We start from the raw sequence: 20218 nt of genomic DNA, 5'->3' as shown, positions 1-20218 counted from the left end.
TTGTGTCCTAGGAGATAATATCAGTCAGTTAACGTGACCTTTATGTTGTGTCCTAGGAGATAATATCAGTCAGTTAACGTGACCTTCATGTTGTGTTCTAGGAGATAATATCAGTCAGTTAACGTGACCTTTATGTTGTGTCCTAGGAGATAATATCAGTCAGTTAACGTGACCTTTATGTTGTGTCCTAGGAGATAACATCAGTCAGTTAACGTGACCTTTATGTTGTGTCCTAGGAGATAACATCAGTCAGTTAACGTGACCTTCATGTTGTGTCCTAGGAGATAATATCAGTCAGTTAACGTGACCTTTATGTTGTGTCCTAGGAGATAATATCAGTCAGTTAACGTGACCTTTATGTTGTGTCCTAGGAGATAATATCAGTCAGTTAACATGACCTTCATGTTGTGTCCTAGGAGATAATATCAGTCAGTTAACGTGACCTTCATGTTGTGTTCTAGGAGATAATATCAGTCAGTTAACGTGACCTTTATGTTGTGTTCTAGGAGATAATATCAGTCAGTTAACGTGACCTTTATGATGTGTCCTAGGAGATAATATCAGTCAGTTAACATGACCTTCATGTTGTGTCCTAGGAGATAATATCAGTCAGTTAACGTGACCTTCATGTTGTGTTCTAGGAGATAATATCAGTCAGTTAACATGACCTTTATTTTGTGTCCTAGGAGATAATATCAGTCAGTTAACGTGACCTTTATGTTGTGTCCTAGGAGATAATATCAGTCAGTTAACGTAACCTTTATGTTGTGTCCTAGGAGATAATATCAGTCAGTTAACGTGACCTTTATGTTGTGTCCTAGGAGATAATATCAGTCAGTTAACGTGACCTTCATGTTGTGTCCTAGGAGATATTATCAGTCAGTTAACGTGACCTTTATGTTGTGTCCTAGGAGATAATATCAGTCAGTTAACGTGACCTTTATGTTGTGTCCTAGGAGATAATATCAGTCAGTTAACGTGACCTTCATGTTGTGTCCTAGGAGATATTATCAGTCAGTTAACGTGACCTTTATGTTGTGTCCTAGGAGATAATATCAGTCAGTTAACGTGACCTTTATGTTGTGTCCTAGGAGATAATATCAGTCAGTTAACGTGACCTTCATGTTGTGTCCAAGGAGATAATATCAGTCAGTTAACGTTACCTTCATTTTGTGTTCTAGGAGATAATATCAGTCAGTTAACATGACCTTTATGTTGTGTTCTAGGAGATAATATCAGTCAGTTAACGTGACCTTTATGATGTGTCCTAGGAGATAATATCAGTCAGTTAACGTGACCTTCATGTTGTGTCCTAGGAGATAATATCAGTCAGTTAACGTGACCTTCATGTTGTGTTCTAGGAGATAATATCAGTCAGTTAACATGACCTTTATTTTGTGTCCTAGGAGATAATATCAGTCAGTTAACGTGACCTTTATGTTGTGTCCTAGGAGATAATATCAGTCAGTTAACGTAACCTTTATGTTGTGTCCTAGGAGATAATATCAGTCAGTTAACGTGACCTTTATGTTGTGTCCTAGGAGATAATATCAGTCAGTTAACGTGACCTTCATGTTGTGTCCTAGGAGATATTATCAGTCAGTTAACGTGACCTTTATGTTGTGTCCTAGGAGATAATATCAGTCAGTTAACGTGACCTTTATGTTGTGTCCTAGGAGATAATATCAGTCAGTTAACGTGACCTTCATGTTGTGTCCTAGGAGATATTATCAGTCAGTTAACGTGACCTTTATGTTGTGTCCTAGGAGATAATATCAGTCAGTTAACGTGACCTTTATGTTGTGTCCTAGGAGATAATATCAGTCAGTTAACGTGACCTTCATGTTGTGTCCTAGGAGATAATATCAGTCAGTTAACGTGACCTTTATGTTGTGTCCTAGGAGATAATATCAGTCAGTTAACGTGACCTTTATGTTGTGTCCTAGGAGATAATATCAGTCAGTTAACGTGACCTTTATGTTGTGTCCTAGGAGATAATATCAGTCAGTTAACGTGACCTTTATGTTGTGTCCTAGGAGATAATATCAGTCAGTTAACGTGACCTTTATGTTGTGTCCTAGGAGATAATATCAGTCAGTTAACGTGACCTTTATGTTGTGTCCTAGGAGATAATATCAGTCAGTTAACGTGACCTTTATGTTGTGTCCTAGGAGATAATATCAGTCAGTTAACGTGACCTTTATGTTGTGTCCTAGGAGATAATATCAGTCAGTTAACGTGACCTTTATGTTGTGTCCTAGGAGATAATATCAGTCAGTTAATGTGCTTGTTTTGATGACATAAATGCAGCAAAAAATTCCCAAACATTGACGTTAGCTGATGAAGATTATCCTATACAACAAAACGTACCAGATCTCCTCAGCCTGTGTTTCTCTCAGACCTTAAATTTCAACATTTATCCTAAAAAACATTCATTTCCCAATAGGCTTTATCCAACGAGCCAAGGGAGAGTTAGCCTCTGTTAGTACCTACAAAAATACACCTTTACTATTGCTCTCTATTACATAGTACAAACAGAGCACTCACTGGGGTCAAAGACCGTCACACATTACATAGTACAAACAGAGCACTCACTGAGGTCAAGGTTCAGGTAACATGTTGTACATTATAGGTAATCTACATCTACTATACCCTAACACGTTAGTTATCTATGCTGTGCTGGACTGCACCATGTACACACACTGTGCACCATGTACACACACTGTGTACCATGCACACCTAAACACACACACACACCTAAACACACACACACCTAAACACACACACATACCTAAACACACACACACACCTAAACACACACACACACACCTAAACACACACACACACACCTAAACACACACACACACCTAAACACACACACACACCTAAACACACACACACCTAAACACACACACACACACACCTAAACACACACACACACACACCTAAACACACACACACACACCTAAACACACACACACACACCTAAACACACACACACACACAAACACACCTAGACACACACCTAAACACACACACACACACCTAAACACACACACACACACACACCTAAACACACACACACACACCTAAACACACACACACACACCTAAACACACACACACACACCTAAACACACACACACACCTAAACACACACACACACACCTAAACACACACACACACACACACACAAACACACCTAGACACACACCTAAACACACACACACCCCCGCTCACGCACACATCACCCATATCAACGCTGTACACATCTCATCACAGTGGATGAAGTAGTATTTCAACAGGGTCACCCTATTCCCAGAACACTTGTCGGGTTGGTTTAGGCTGCCAGATGGATTCAATACATAGAATTTACTGCAGATACGGTTCCACTACAGAAGACAATTTGCTCTTATCTCGAGCTGTGCTTATTTCTGCTGAACTACAGTGAGATTGATTTAGAAGTCGTCTGGAAATGGCTGTAAGAATAACAGATTTCGTTAGCATTTCTTCCTCTGCTTGTCTCTTTCCCTCTCTCTCTCTCTCTCTCTCTTCTCCCTCGTCTCTCTCTCTTCTCCCTCGTCTCTCCCCCGTCTCTCTCTCTCTCTCTCCCTCTCTCTGTCTCTCTCTCTCTCTCTCTCCCGTCTCTCTCTCTCTCTCCCTCGTCTCTCTCTCCCTTGTCTCTCTCTCTCTCTCTCTCTCTCTCTCTCTCTCTCCCTCGTTTCTCTCTCTCTCTCCCTCGTCTCTCTCTGTCTCTCTCTCTCTCCCTCTCCCTCGTCTCTCTCTGTCTCTCCCTCTCTCTCTCTCTCTCTGTCTCTCTCCCTCTCTGGCTCTCTGTCTCTCTCTCTCTCTCTCTCTCTCTCTCTCTCTCTCTCTCTGTCTCTCCCTCTCTCTCTCTCTCTCTGTCTCTCTCCCTCTCTGGCTCTCTGTCTCTCTCTCTCTCTCTCTCTCTCTCTCTCTCTCTCTGTCTCTCTCTCCCTCTCGCCTCACCATTTCCCTTTGTTTCACACTTCTCCCCTTCACATTTTCTCATATTCTCTCTCTCCCTCCCTCTCCCTCCCTCCTCCCTCTCCCTCCCTCCTCTAGTGGCCAGTCCCAAGCTGCCGTCGGTGTCTGGTCATCTCAGTGATGTGATGCTGAGTGATGTGGAGGACGAGGCAGGGTTAGGCGGGCTGGGAAACCAGGCAGAGAGCCAGAAACTTGGGAAGCTCTCTGACCTCTACTCCACCACCATCCCCTCTGTGGACTCAGCCGTGGAGTCCTGGGACGGCTCAGCCATAGACACCACCTTCAACACCCAGGGTGAGAGGAGAGAGAGGGTGTGTGTGTGTGTGTGTGTGTGTGTGTGTGTGTGTGTGTGTGTGTGTGTGTGTGTGTGTGTGTGTGTGTGTGTGTGTGTGTGTGTGTGTGTGTGTGTGTGTGTGTGTGTGTGTGTGTGTGTGTGTGTGTGTGTGTGTGTGTGTGTGTGTGTGTGTGTGTGTACGTACGTACGTACATATGTTGCACTTGTGTACCTGACAGTTACAGACATTGAGGGACAGACAGAATGTCCAAAAACACAATATCAAATCAAATGTATTTATAAAGCCCTTCGTACATCAGCTGATATCTCAAAGTGCTGTACAGAAACCCAGCCTAAAACCCCCAAACAGCAAGCAATGCAGGTGTAGAAGCACGGTGGCTAGGAAAAACTCCCTAGAAAGGCCAAAACAATACTGATAAAACAAACCATTACTGGCCATCACCATAGCAACATCCACGGCAGTTGTCCAATACAATAGACTTTAGAGAATACAACTCACGTTGCCAATACATCCTTCCTGATTCCTAGAGGGTCATTTATATCAGAGCATTCATTATGCGTTATACAGCTGTGGGCGAGGCGACGTGGGGATTGGCTGGAAGACCATTCTATTTTTTTTCTACTGAGTAGGAAATGATTGGCTAATGGATCTAGGGATGCCCTTAACCATTATAATGGTAGAATGGTCCCCACAGCAATGATGTGTTGGATTTACAATTAGTCTCCTCCCCACACAGTAAGGCCTCTTAGTTAACTATAATCATCCTGCCGAGGGAGAGAACACACACACACACACACACACACACACACACTACAAGCGCAAACACACACATGGGGCTCTGGTCGAAAGTAGTGCACTATATAGGGAATAGGGCCCTGGTCTAAAGTAGTGCACTATATAGGGAATAGGGTCCTGGTCTAAAATAGTGCACTATATAGGGAATAGGGCTCTGGTCTAAAGTAGTGCACTATATAGGGAATAGGGCTCTGGTCTAAAGTAGTGCACTATATAGGGAATAGGGCTCTGGTCTAAAGTAGTGCACTATATAGGGAATAGGGCTCTGGTCTAAAGTAGTGCACTATATAGGGAATAGGGCTCTGGTCTAAAGTAGTGCACTATATAGGGAATAGGGCTCTGGTCTAAAGTAGTGCACTATATAGGGAATAGGGTGCCATTTAGGATGCATTATAACATTATCCAACATGTGCTAGAACAAATGAGGAACCTGGGGGACTCATGCTGGTCCTTTTAGGAGATTTACTATGAGGAGAACCATGCTGGTCCTATTAGGAGATTTACTATGAGGAGAACCATGCTGGTCCTATTAGGAGATTTACTACGAGGAGAACCATGCTGGTCCTATTGGGAGATTTACTATGAGGAGAACCATGCTGGTCCTATTAGGAGATTTACTATGAGGAGAACCATGCTGGTCCTATTTGGAGATTTACTATGAGGAGAACCATGCTGGTCCTATTAGGAGATTTACTATGAGGAGAACCATGCTGGTCCTATTAGAAGATTTACTATGAGGAGAACAATGCTGGTCGTAATAGGAGATTTACTATGAGGAGAACAATGCTGGTCCTATTAGGAGATTTACTATGAGGAGAACAATGCTGGTCCTATTGGGAGATTTACTATGAGGAGAACCATGCTGGTCCTATTGGGAGATTTACTATGAGGAGAACCATGCTGGTCCTATTAGGAGATTTACTATGAGGAGAACAATGCTGGTCCTATTAGGAGATTTACTATGATGAGAAAATTCATACGCTAGCTATTATGATTGGCTAGCTATTATGATTGGCTAGCTATTATGATTGGCTAGCTATTATGATTGGCTAGCTATTATGATTGGCTAGCTGTTATGATTGGCTAGCTATTATGATTGGCTAGCTGTTATGATTGGCTAGCTATTATGATTGGCTAGCTGTTATGATTGGCTAGCTATTATGATTGGCTAGCTATTATGATTGGCTAGCTATTATGATTGGCTAGCTATTATGATTGGCTAGCTATTATGATTGGCTAGCTATTATGATTGGCTAGCTATTATGATTGGCTAGCTATTATGATTGGCTAGCTGTTATGATTGGCTAGCTATTATGATTGGCTAGCTATTATGATTGGCTAGCTATTATGATTGGCTAGCTATTATGATTGGCTAGCTGTTATGATTGGCTAGCTGTTATGATTGGCTAGCTGTTATGATTGGCTAGCTATTATGATTGGCTAGCTATTATGATTGGCTAGCTATTATGATTGGCTAGCTGTTATGATTGGCTAGCTGTTATGATTGGCTAGCTATTATGATTGGCTAGCTATTATGATTGGCTAGCTGTTATGATTGGCTAGCTGTTATGATTGGCTAGCTGTTATGATTGGCTAGCTATTATGATTGGCTAGCTGTTATGATTGGCTAGCTATTATGATTGGCTAGCTATTATGACTGGCTAGCTGTTATGATTGGCTAGCTGTTATGATTGGCTAGCTATTATGATTGGCTAGCTATTATGATTGGCTAGCTATTATGATTGGCTAGCTGTTATGATTGGCTAGCTATTATGATTGGCTAGCTGTTATGATTGGCTAGCTGTTATGATTGTATTATTTTTTATCCCGTCCATTATATCGAAAGGCAGAAGGACGAGGAATCTGTTTATTGTTAATCAATATATTAATCTGTATGCTGTGCATGTATTGCACATATGGCTATCATGTCGTCCATCTAGTGTCCCATAGGAGGACTGATCATCATGTCGTCCATCTAATGTCCCATAGGAGGACTGATCATCATGTCGACCATCTAGTGTCCCATAGGAGGACTGATCATCATGTCGTCCATCTAGTGTCCCATAGGAGGACTGATCATCATGTCGTCCATCTAGTGTCCCATAGGAGGACTGATCATCATGTCGTCCATCTAGTGTCCCATAGGAGGACAGATCATCATGTCGTCCATCTAGTGTCCCATAGGAGGACAGATCATCATGTCGTCCATCTAGTGTCCCATAGGAGGACAGATCATCATGTCGTCCATCTAGTGTCCCATAGGAGGACTGATCATCATGTCGTCCATCTAGTGTCCCATAGGAGGACAGATCATCATGTCGTCCATCTAGTGTCCCATAGGAGGACTGATCATCATGTCGTCCATCTAGTGTCCCATAGGATGACTGATCATCATGTCGTCCATCTAGTGTCCCATAGGATGACTGATCATCATGTCGTCCATCTAATGTCCCATAGGAGGACTGATCATCATGTCGTCCATCTAGTGTCCCATAGGAGGACTGATCATCATGTCTTCCATCTAATGTCCCATAGGAGGACAGATCATCATGTCGTCCATCTAATGTCCCATAGGAGGACTGATCATCATGTCGTCCATCTAATGTCCCATAGGAGGACTGATGATCATGTCGTCCATCTAATGTCCCATAGGAGGACAGATCATCATGTCTTCCATCTAATGTCCCATAAGAGGACTGATCATCATGTCGTCCATCTAATGTCCCGTAGGAGGACTGATCATCATGTCTTCCATCTAATGTCCCATAGGAGGACAGATCATCATGTCTTCCATCTAATGTCCCATAGGAGGACTGATCATCATGTCTTCCATCTAATGTCCCATAGGAGGACTGATCATCATGTCGTCCATCTAATGTCCCATAGGAGGACTGATCATCATGTCTTCCATCTAATGTCCCATAGGAGGACTGATCATCATGTCTTCCATCTAATGTCCCATAAGAGGACAGATCATCATGTAGTCCATCTAATGTCCCATAGGAGGACAGATCATCATGTCGTCCATCTAATGTCCCATAGGAGGACTGATCATCATGTCGTCCATCTAGTGTCCCATAGGAGGACTGATCATCATGTCTTCCATCTAATGTCCCATAAGAGGACAGATCATCATGTCTTCCATCTAATGTCCCATAGGACGACAGATCATCATGTCTTCCATCTAATGTCCCATAGGAGGACTGATCATCATGTCTTCCATCTAATGTCCCATAGGAGGACTGATCATCATGTCTTCCATCTAATGTCCCATAAGAGGACAGATCATCATGTCGTCCATCTAATGTCCCATAGGAGGACAGATCATCATGTCGTCCATCTAATGTCCCATAGGAGGACAGATCATCATGTCGTCCATCTAGTGTCCCATAGGAGGACTGATCATCATGTCTTCCATCTAATGTCCCATAGGAGGACTGATCATCCTGTCGTCCATCTAATGTCCCATAGGAGGACTGATCATCATGTCGTCCATCTAATGTCCCATAGGAGGACTGATCATCATGTCTTCCATCTAATGTCCCATAGGAGGACTGATCATCCTGTCGTCCATCTAATGTCCCATAGGAGGACTGATCATCATGTCGTCCATCTAATGTCCCATAGGAGGACTGATCATCATGTCGTCCATCTAATGTCCCATAGGAGGACTGATCATCCTGTCGTCCATCTAATGTCCCATAAGAGGACAGATCATCATGTCGTCCATCTAATGTCCCATAGGAGGACTGATCATCATGTCGTCCATCTAATGTCCCAAAGGAGGACTGATCATCATGTCTTCCATCTAATGTCCCATAGGAGGACAGATCATCATGTCGTCCATCTAATGTCCCATAGGAGGACTGATCATCATGTCGTCCATCTAATGTCCCATAGGAGGACTGATGATCATGTCGTCCATCTAATGTCCCATAGGAGGACTGATGATCATGTCGTCCATCTAATGTCCCATAGGAGGACTGATCATCATGTCGTCCATCTAATGTCCCATAGGAGGACTGATCATCATGTCTTCCATCTAATGTCCCATAGGAGGACTGATCATCCTGTCGTCCATCTAATGTCCCATAGGAGGATTGATCATCATGTCGTCCATCTAATGTCCCATAGGAGGACTGATCATCCTGTCGTCCATCTAATGTCCCATAGGAGGACTGATCATCATGTCGTCCATCTAATGTCCCATAGGAGGACTGATCATAATGTCTTCCATCTAATGTCCCATAGGAGGACTGATCATCCTGTCTTCCATCTAATGTCCCATAGGAGGACTGATCATCATGTCGTCCATCTAATGTCCCATAGGAGGACTGATCATCATGTCGTCCATCTAATGTCCCATAGGAGGACTGATCATCCTGTCGTCCATCTAATGTCCCATAAGAGGACAGATCATCATGTCGTCCATCTAATGTCCCATAGGAGGACTGATCATCATGTCGTCCATCTAATGTCCCAAAGGAGGACTGATCATCATGTCTTCCATCTAATGTCCCAAAGGAGGACAGATCATCATGTCGTCCATCTAATGTCCCATAGGAGGACTGATCATCATGTCGTCCATCTAATGTCCCATAGGAGGACTGATGATCATGTCGTCCATCTAATGTCCCATAGGAGGACAGATCATCATGTCTTCCATCTAATGTCCCATAAGAGGACTGATCATCATGTCGTCCATCTAATGTCCCATAGGAGGACTGATCATCATGTCTTCCATCTAATGTCCCATAGGAGGACAGATCATCATGTCTTCCATCTAATGTCCCATAGGAGGACTGATCATCATGTCTTCCATCTAATGTCCCATAGGAGGACTGATCATCATGTCGTCCATCTAATGTCCCATAGGAGGACAGATCATCATGTCTCCCATCTAATGTCCCATAGGAGGACTGATCATCATGTCTTCCATCTAATGTCCCATAAGAGGACAGATCATCATGTCGTCCATCTAATGTCCCATAGGAGGACAGATCATCATGTCGTCCATCTAATGTCCCATAGGAGGACTGATTATCATGTCGTCCATCTAATGTCCCATAGGAGGACTGATCATCATGTCGTCCATCTAATGTCCCATAGTAGGATTGATCATCATGTCGTCCATCTAATGTCCCATAGGAGGACTGATCATCATGTATTCCATCTAATGTCCCATAGGAGGACAGATCATCATGTCTTCCATCTAATGTCCCATAGGAGGACAGATCATCATGTCTTCCATCTAATGTCCCATAGGAGGACTGATCATCATGTCTTCCATCTAATGTCCCATAGGAGGACTGATCATCATGTCTTCCATCTAATGTCCCATAAGAGGACAGATCATCATGTCGTCCATCTAATGTCCCATAGGAGGACAGATCATCATGTCGTCCATCTAATGTCCCATAGGAGGACAGATCATCATGTCGTCCATCTAGTGTCCCATAGGAGGACTGATCATCATGTCTTCCATCTAATGTCCCATAAGAGGACAGATCATCATGTCGTCCATCTAATGTCCCATAGGACAGATCATCATGTCTTCCATCTAATGTCCCATAGGAGGACAGATCATCATGTCTTCCATCTAATGTCCCATAGGAGGACTGATCATCATGTCTTCCATCTAATGTCCCATAGGAGGACTGATCATCCTGTCGTCCATCTAATGTCCCATAGGAGGACTGATCATCATGTCGTCCATCTAATGTCCCATAGGAGGACTGATCATCATGTCGTCCATCTAATGTCCCATAGGAGGACTGATCATCCTGTCGTCCATCTAATGTCCCATAAGAGGACAGATCATCATGTCGTCCATCTAATGTCCCATAGGAGGACTGATCATCATGTCGTCCATCTAATGTCCCAAAGGAGGACTGATCATCATGTCTTCCATCTAATGTCCCATAGGAGGACAGATCATCATGTCGTCCATCTAATGTCCCATAGGAGGACTGATCATCATGTCGTCCATCTAATGTCCCAAAGGAGGACTGATCATCATGTCTTCCATCTAATGTCCCATGGGAGGACAGATCATCATGTCGTCCATCTAATGTCCCATAGGAGGACTGATCATCATGTCGTCCATCTAATGTCCCATAGGAGGACTGATGATCATGTCGTCCATCTAATGTCCCATAGGAGGACAGATCATCATGTCTTCCATCTAATGTCCCATAAGAGGACTGATCATCATGTCGTCCATCTAATGTCCCATAGGAGGACTGATCATCATGTCTTCCATCTAATGTCCCATAGGAGGACAGATCATCATGTCTTCCATCTAATGTCCCATAGGAGGACTGATCATCATGTCTTCCATCTAATGTCCCATAGGAGGACTGATCATCATGTCGTCCATCTAATGTCCCATAGGAGGACAGATCATCATGTCTTCCATCTAATGTCCCATAGGAGGACTGATCATCATGTCTTCCATCTAATGTCCCATAAGAGGACAGATCATCATGTCGTCCATCTAATGTCCCATAGGAGGACAGATCATCATGTCGTCCATCTAATGTTCCATAGGAGGACTGATTATCATGTCGTCCATCTAATGTCCCATAGGAGGACTGATCATCATGTCGTCCATCTAATGTCCCATAGTAGGATTGATCATCATGTCGTCCATCTAATGTCCCATAGGAGGACTGATCATCATGTATTCCATCTAATGTCCCATAGGAGGACAGATCATCATGTCTTCCATCTAATGTCCCATAGGAGGACTGATCATCATGTCGTCCATCTAATGTCCCATAGTAGGATTGATCATCATGTCGTCCATCTAATGTCCCATAGGAGGACAGATCATCATGTCTTCCATCTAATGTCCCATAAGAGGACTGATCATCATGTCGTCCATCTAATGTCCCATAGTAGGATTGATCATCATGTCGTCCATCTAATGTCCCATAGGAGGACTGATCATCATGTATTCCATCTAATGTCCCATAGGAGGACAGATCATCATGTCTTCCATCTAATGTCCCATAAGAGGACAGATCATCATGTCTTCCATCTAATGTCCCATAGGAGGACAGATCATCATGTCTTCCATCTAATGTCCCATAGGAGGACTGATCATCATGTCGTCCATCTAATGTCCCATAGTAGGATTGATCATCATGTCGTCCATCTAATGTCCCATAGGAGGACAGATCATCATGTCTTCCATCTAATGTCCCATAAGAGGACAGATCATCATGTCTTCCATCTAATGTCCCATAGGAGGACTGATCATCATGTCGTCCATCTAATGTCCCATAGGAGGACTGATCATCATGTCTTCCATCTAATGTCCCATAGGAGGACTGATCATCCTGTCGTCCATCTAATGTCCCATAGGAGGACTGATCATCATGTCATCCATCTAATGTCCCATAGGAGGACTGATCATCATGTCGTCCATCTAATGTCCCATAGGAGGACTGATCATCCTGTCGTCCATCTAATGTCCCATAAGAGGACAGATCATCATGTCGTCCATCTAATGTCCCATAGGAGGACTGATCATCATGTCGTCCATCTAATGTCCCAAAGGAGGACTGATCATCATGTCTTCCATCTAATGTCCCATAGGAGGACAGATCATCATGTCGTCCATCTAATGTCCCATAGGAGGACTGATCATCATGTCGTCCATCTAATGTCCCATAGGAGGACTGATGATCATGTCGTCCATCTAATGTCCCATAGGAGGACTGATGATCATGTCGTCCATCTAATGTCCCATAGGAGGACTGATCATCATGTCGTCCATCTAATGTCCCATAGGAGGACTGATCATCATGTCTTCCATCTAATGTCCCATAGGAGGACTGATCATCCTGTCGTCCATCTAATGTCCCATAGGAGGATTGATCATCATGTCGTCCATCTAATGTCCCATAGGAGGACTGATCATCCTGTCGTCCATCTAATGTCCCATAGGAGGACTGATCATCATGTCGTCCATCTAATGTCCCATAGGAGGACTGATCATAATGTCTTCCATCTAATGTCCCATAGGAGGACTGATCATCCTGTCGTCCATCTAATGTCCCATAGGAGGACTGATCATCATGTCGTCCATCTAATGTCCCATAGGAGGACTGATCATCATGTCGTCCATCTAATGTCCCATAGGAGGACTGATCATCCTGTCGTCCATCTAATGTCCCATAAGAGGACAGATCATCATGTCGTCCATCTAATGTCCCATAGGAGGACTGATCATCATGTCGTCCATCTAATGTCCCAAAGGAGGACTGATCATCATGTCTTCCATCTAATGTCCCAAAGGAGGACAGATCATCATGTCGTCCATCTAATGTCCCATAGGAGGACTGATCATCATGTCGTCCATCTAATGTCCCATAGGAGGACTGATGATCATGTCGTCCATCTAATGTCCCATAGGAGGACAGATCATCATGTCTTCCATCTAATGTCCCATAAGAGGACTGATCATCATGTCGTCCATCTAATGTCCCATAGGAGGACTGATCATCATGTCTTCCATCTAATGTCCCATAGGAGGACAGATCATCATGTCTTCCATCTAATGTCCCATAGGAGGACTGATCATCATGTCTTCCATCTAATGTCCCATAGGAGGACTGATCATCATGTCGTCCATCTAATGTCCCATAGGAGGACAGATCATCATGTCTCCCATCTAATGTCCCATAGGAGGACTGATCATCATGTCTTCCATCTAATGTCCCATAAGAGGACAGATCATCATGTCGTCCATCTAATGTCCCATAGGAGGACAGATCATCATGTCGTCCATCTAATGTCCCATAGGAGGACTGATTATCATGTCGTCCATCTAATGTCCCATAGGAGGACTGATCATCATGTCGTCCATCTAATGTCCCATAGTAGGATTGATCATCATGTCGTCCATCTAATGTCCCATAGGAGGACTGATCATCATGTATTCCATCTAATGTCCCATAGGAGGACAGATCATCATGTCTTCCATCTAATGTCCCATAGGAGGACAGATCATCATGTCTTCCATCTAATGTCCCATAGGAGGACTGATCATCATGTCTTCCATCTAATGTCCCATAGGAGGACTGATCATCATGTCTTCCATCTAATGTCCCATAAGAGGACAGATCATCATGTCGTCCATCTAATGTCCCATAGGAGGACAGATCATCATGTCGTCCATCTAATGTCCCATAGGAGGACAGATCATCATGTCGTCCATCTAGTGTCCCATAGGAGGACTGATCATCATGTCTTCCATCTAATGTCCCATAAGAGGACAGATCATCATGTCGTCCATCTAATGTCCCATAGGACAGATCATCATGTCTTCCATCTAATGTCCCATAGGAGGACAGATCATCATGTCTTCCATCTAATGTCCCATAGGAGGACTGATCATCATGTCTTCCATCTAATGTCCCATAGGAGGACTGATCATCCTGTCGTCCATCTAATGTCCCATAGGAGGACTGATCATCATGTCGTCCATCTAATGTCCCATAGGAGGACTGATCATCATGTCGTCCATCTAATGTCCCATAGGAGGACTGATCATCCTGTCGTCCATCTAATGTCCCATAAGAGGACAGATCATCATGTCGTCCATCTAATGTCCCATAGGAGGACTGATCATCATGTCGTCCATCTAATGTCCCAAAGGAGGACTGATCATCATGTCTTCCATCTAATGTCCCATAGGAGGACAGATCATCATGTCGTCCATCTAATGTCCCATAGGAGGACTGATCATCATGTCGTCCATCTAATGTCCCAAAGGAGGACTGATCATCATGTCTTCCATCTAATGTCCCATGGGAGGACAGATCATCATGTCGTCCATCTAATGTCCCATAGGAGGACTGATCATCATGTCGTCCATCTAATGTCCCATAGGAGGACTGATGATCATGTCGTCCATCTAATGTCCCATAGGAGGACAGATCATCATGTCTTCCATCTAATGTCCCATAAGAGGACTGATCATCATGTCGTCCATCTAATGTCCCATAGGAGGACTGATCATCATGTCTTCCATCTAATGTCCCATAGGAGGACTGATCATCATGTCGTCCATCTAATGTCCCAAAGGAGGACTGATCATCATGTCTTCCATCTAATGTCCCATGGGAGGACAGATCATCATGTCGTCCATCTAATGTCCCATAGGAGGACTGATCATCATGTCGTCCATCTAATGTCCCATAGGAGGACTGATGATCATGTCGTCCATCTAATGTCCCATAGGAGGACAGATCATCATGTCTTCCATCTAATGTCCCATAAGAGGACTGATCATCATGTCGTCCATCTAATGTCCCATAGGAGGACTGATCATCATGTCTTCCATCTAATGTCCCATAGGAGGACAGATCATCATGTCTTCCATCTAATGTCCCATAGGAGGACTGATCATCATGTCTTCCATCTAATGTCCCATAGGAGGACTGATCATCATGTCGTCCATCTAATGTCCCATAGGAGGACAGATCATCATGTCTTCCATCTAATGTCCCATAGGAGGACTGATCATCATGTCTTCCATCTAATGTCCCATAAGAGGACAGATCATCATGTCGTCCATCTAATGTCCCATAGGAGGACAGATCATCATGTCGTCCATCTAATGTTCCATAGGAGGACTGATTATCATGTCGTCCATCTAATGTCCCATAGGAGGACTGATCATCATGTCGTCCATCTAATGTCCCATAGTAGGATTGATCATCATGTCGTCCATCTAATGTCCCATAGGAGGACTGATCATCATGTATTCCATCTAATGTCCCATAGGAGGACAGATCATCATGTCTTCCATCTAATGTCCCATAGGAGGACAGATCATCATGTCTTCCATCTAATGTCCCATAGGAGGACTGATCATCATGTCGTCCATCTAATGTCCCATAGTAGGATTGATCATCATGTCGTCCATCTAATGTCCCATAGGAGGACAGATCATCATGTCTTCCATCTAATGTCCCATAAGAGGACTGATCATCATGTCGTCCATCTAATGTCCCATAGTAGGATTGATCATCATGTCGTCCATCTAATGTCCCATAGGAGGACTGATCATCATGTATTCCATCTAATGTCCCATAGGAGGACAGATCATCATGTCTTCCATCTAATGTCCCATAAGAGGACAGATCATCATGTCTTCCATCTAATGTCCCATAGGAGGACAGATCATCATGTCTTCCATCTAATGTCCCATAGGAGGACTGATCATCATGTCGTCCATCTAATGTCCCATAGTAGGATTGATCATCATGTCGTCCATCTAATGTCCCATAGGAGGACAGATCATCATGTCTTCCATCTAATGTCCCATAAGAGGACAGATCATCATGTCTTCCATCTAATGTCCCATAGGAGGACTGATCATCATGTCGTCCATCTAATGTCCCATAGGAGGACTGATCATCATGTCTTCCATCTAATGTCCCATAGGAGGACTGATCATCCTGTCGTCCATCTAATGTCCCATAGGAGGACTGATCATCATGTCGTCCATCTAATGTCCCATAGGAGGACTGATCATCATGTCGTCCATCTAATGTCCCATAGGAGGACTGATCATCCTGTCGTCCATCTAATGTCCCATAAGAGGACAGATCATCATGTCGTCCATCTAATGTCCCATAGGAGGACTGATCATCATGTCGTCCATCTAATGTCCCAAAGGAGGACTGATCATCATGTCTTCCATCTAATGTCCCATAGGAGGACAGATCATCATGTCGTCCATCTAATGTCCCATAGGAGGACTGATCATCATGTCGTCCATCTAATGTCCCATAGGAGGACTGATGATCATGTCGTCCATCTAATGTCCCATAGGAGGACTGATGATCATGTCGTCCATCTAATGTCCCATAGGAGGACTGATCATCATGTCGTCCATCTAATGTCCCATAGGAGGACTGATCATCATGTCTTCCATCTAATGTCCCATAGGAGGACTGATCATCCTGTCGTCCATCTAATGTCCCATAGGAGGATTGATCATCATGTCGTCCATGTAATGTCCCATAGGAGGACTGATCATCCTGTCGTCCATCTAATGTCCCATAGGAGGACTGATCATCATGTCGTCCATCTAATGTCCCATAGGAGGACTGATCATAATGTCTTCCATCTAATGTCCCATAGGAGGACTGATCATCCTGTCGTCCATCTAATGTCCCATAGGAGGACTGATCATCATGTCGTCCATCTAATGTCCCATAGGAGGACTGATCATCATGTCGTCCATCTAATGTCCCATAGGAGGACTGATCATCCTGTCGTCCATCTAATGTCCCATAAGAGGACAGATCATCATGTCGTCCATCTAATGTCCCATAGGAGGACTGATCATCATGTCGTCCATCTAATGTCCCAAAGGAGGACTGATCATCATGTCTTCCATCTAATGTCCCAAAGGAGGACAGATCATCATGTCGTCCATCTAATGTCCCATAGGAGGACTGATCATCATGTCGTCCATCTAATGTCCCATAGGAGGACTGATGATCATGTCGTCCATCTAATGTCCCATAGGAGGACAGATCATCATGTCGTCCATCTAATGTCCCATAGGAGGACTGATCATCATGTCTTCCATCTAATGTCCCATAGGAGGACAGATCATCATGTCTTCCATCTAATGTCCCATAGGAGGACTGATCATCATGTCTTCCATCTAATGTCCCATAGGAGGACTGATCATCATGTCGTCCATCTAATGTCCCATAGGAGGACTGATCATCATGTATTCCATCTAATGTCCCATAGGAGGACAGATCATCATGTCTTCCATCTAATGTCCCATAAGAGGACAGATCATCATGTCTTCCATCTAATGTCCCATAGGAGGACAGATCATCATGTCTTCCATCTAATGTCCCATAGGAGGACTGATCATCATGTCGTCCATCTAATGTCCCATAGTAGGATTGATCATCATGTCGTCCATCTAATGTCCCATAGGAGGACAGATCATCATGTCTTCCATCTAATGTCCCATAAGAGGACAGATCATCATGTCTTCCATCTAATGTCCCATAGGAGGACAGATCATCATGTCTTCCATCTAATGTCCCATAGGAGGACTGATCATCATGTCGTCCATCTAATGTCCCATAGGAGGACTGATCATCATGTCGTCCATCTAATGTCCCATAGGAGGACTAATCATCATGTCTTCCATCTAGTGTCCCATAGGAGGACTGATCATCATGTCGTCCATCTAATGTCCCATAGGAGGACAGATCATCATGTCGTCCATCTAATGTCCCATAGGAGGACTGATTATCATGTCGTCCATCTAATGTCCCATAGGAGGACTGATCATCATGTCGTCCATCTAATGTCCCATAGTAGGATTGATCATCATGTCGTCCATCTAATGTCCCATAGGAGGACTGATCATCATGTATTCCATCTAATGTCCCATAGGAGGACAGATCATCATGTCTTCCATCTAATGTCCCATAAGAGGACAGATCATCATGTCTTCCATCTAATGTCCCATAGGAGGACAGATCATCATGTCTTCCATCTAATGTCCCATAGGAGGACTGATCATCATGTCGTCCATCTAATGTCCCATAGTAGGATTGATCATCATGTCGTCCATCTAATGTCCCATAGGAGGACAGATCATCATGTCTTCCATCTAATGTCCCATAAGAGGACTGATCATCATGTCGTCCATCTAATGTCCCATAGTAGGATTGATCATCATGTCGTCCATCTAATGTCCCATAGGAGGACTGATCATCATGTATTCCATCTAATGTCCCATAGGAGGACTGATCATCATGTCTTCCATCTAATGTCCCATAGGAGGACAGATCATCATGTCTTCCATCTAATGTCCCATAGGAGGACTGATCATCATGTCGTCCATCTAATGTCCCATAGTAGGATTGATCATCATGTCGTCCATCTAATGTCCCATAGGAGGACAGATCATCATGTGGTCTAGAGGTGTTGCTGCCCCAGTGTGTGTGTGTGTGTGTGTGTGTGTGTGTGTGTGTGTGTGTGTGTGTGTGTGTGTGTGTGTGTGTGTGTGTGTGTGTGTGTGTGTGTGTGTGTGTGTGTGTGTGTGTGTGGCTTCCTTATAGCACTCATGTGGACGCAGCTCTAGCATGAATCACAGATGTTTCCACAGGTAGAGCTGGATCACACACAAGGAATAGAAACTCCACCAGCTCTACATTATTGATGAAACACAGCAGCAGAATAGAGTCGCTGAAGCCAAACAGTCAGATGTCTTTGTTTAACTCAATATCAGACGAGAGAGAGAGAGAGAGAGAGAGAGAGAGAGAGAGAGAGAGAGAGAGAGAGAGAGAGAGGCAGAGAGAGACAGACAGAGAGAGACAGAGAGGCAGAGCGAGAGAGAGGCAGAGAGAGACAGAGAGAGACAGAGAGAATTTCACACACACACTCTAACACTCAATTCATATGACCAACCAAAAAACGTTCAATGACAGGGAGATCCATTCACCAAGACGCTGTACTACATTATCACTAGTGAGTGGCTGTAGCACGACAGGTCCATACAGTGGAGGGTTTTGACTGAACGATGCTCATGTGAGGAGGAAACTTGCCTGATAGCTGAACCGACTGTGTTAGCCCTAGGCTTTAGCTCCGTGGGCTAACATAGTCTTGTCGTTTGTGTGTATGCATCCCGTCCCAGCCCCAGGTTTCCAGGCGTCTGGCTACAGCTTCCACAGCCATGAGTGGAGGAACGCCAAGCCCAGCCAAGGCAGCCTGTCCCCCGTCAGCACCCGCCAGAGACACAACGTCCTGGCAGACCTGGGCCTCAGCGACGACGAATGGGACAGACCCACCGCCGCTGGGTACGTACAACCCTGTTCTCACCTTTAACTCCCTGAACCTCTAACCTTTGACCTCTCAGCGACACCACCACTGGCCCTTTATCTGGGGAGGCAGCGTAGCCTAGTGGTTAGAGGCAGGTAGCCTAGTGGTTAGAGGCAGGTAGCCTAGTGGTTAGAGGCAGGTAGCCTAGTGGTTAGAGGCAGGTGGCCTAGTGGTTAGAGGCAGGTAGCCTAGTGGTTAGAGGCAGCGTAGCCTAGTGGTTAGAGGCAGGTAGCCTAGTGG

General features: G+C 44.2%; 1 protein-coding gene across 1 annotated transcript; it reads left to right on the top strand.

Moving 5' to 3' along the window:
* Nucleotides 1-4085: 4085 nt before the first annotated feature.
* LOC139400314 (glutamate receptor-interacting protein 1-like) lies at nt 4086-20055 on the top strand (the record flags this gene model as incomplete). The annotated part of the gene is made up of 3 exons (XM_071145287.1): nt 4086-4301; nt 19794-19956; nt 20016-20055. Coding segments are annotated over 3 exons (419 nt in total), but the record flags the coding sequence as incomplete, so codon positions are not given.
* Nucleotides 20056-20218: the final 163 nt, after the last annotated feature.

Source organism: Oncorhynchus clarkii, unplaced genomic scaffold, assembly GCF_045791955.1.
Source record: "Oncorhynchus clarkii lewisi isolate Uvic-CL-2024 unplaced genomic scaffold, UVic_Ocla_1.0 unplaced_contig_6238_pilon_pilon, whole genome shotgun sequence".
Lineage (NCBI taxonomy): Eukaryota > Metazoa > Chordata > Actinopteri > Salmoniformes > Salmonidae > Oncorhynchus > Oncorhynchus clarkii.
Note: the sequence above shows the minus strand (reverse complement) of the source record. Positions and strands in the feature narration are given on the sequence as shown.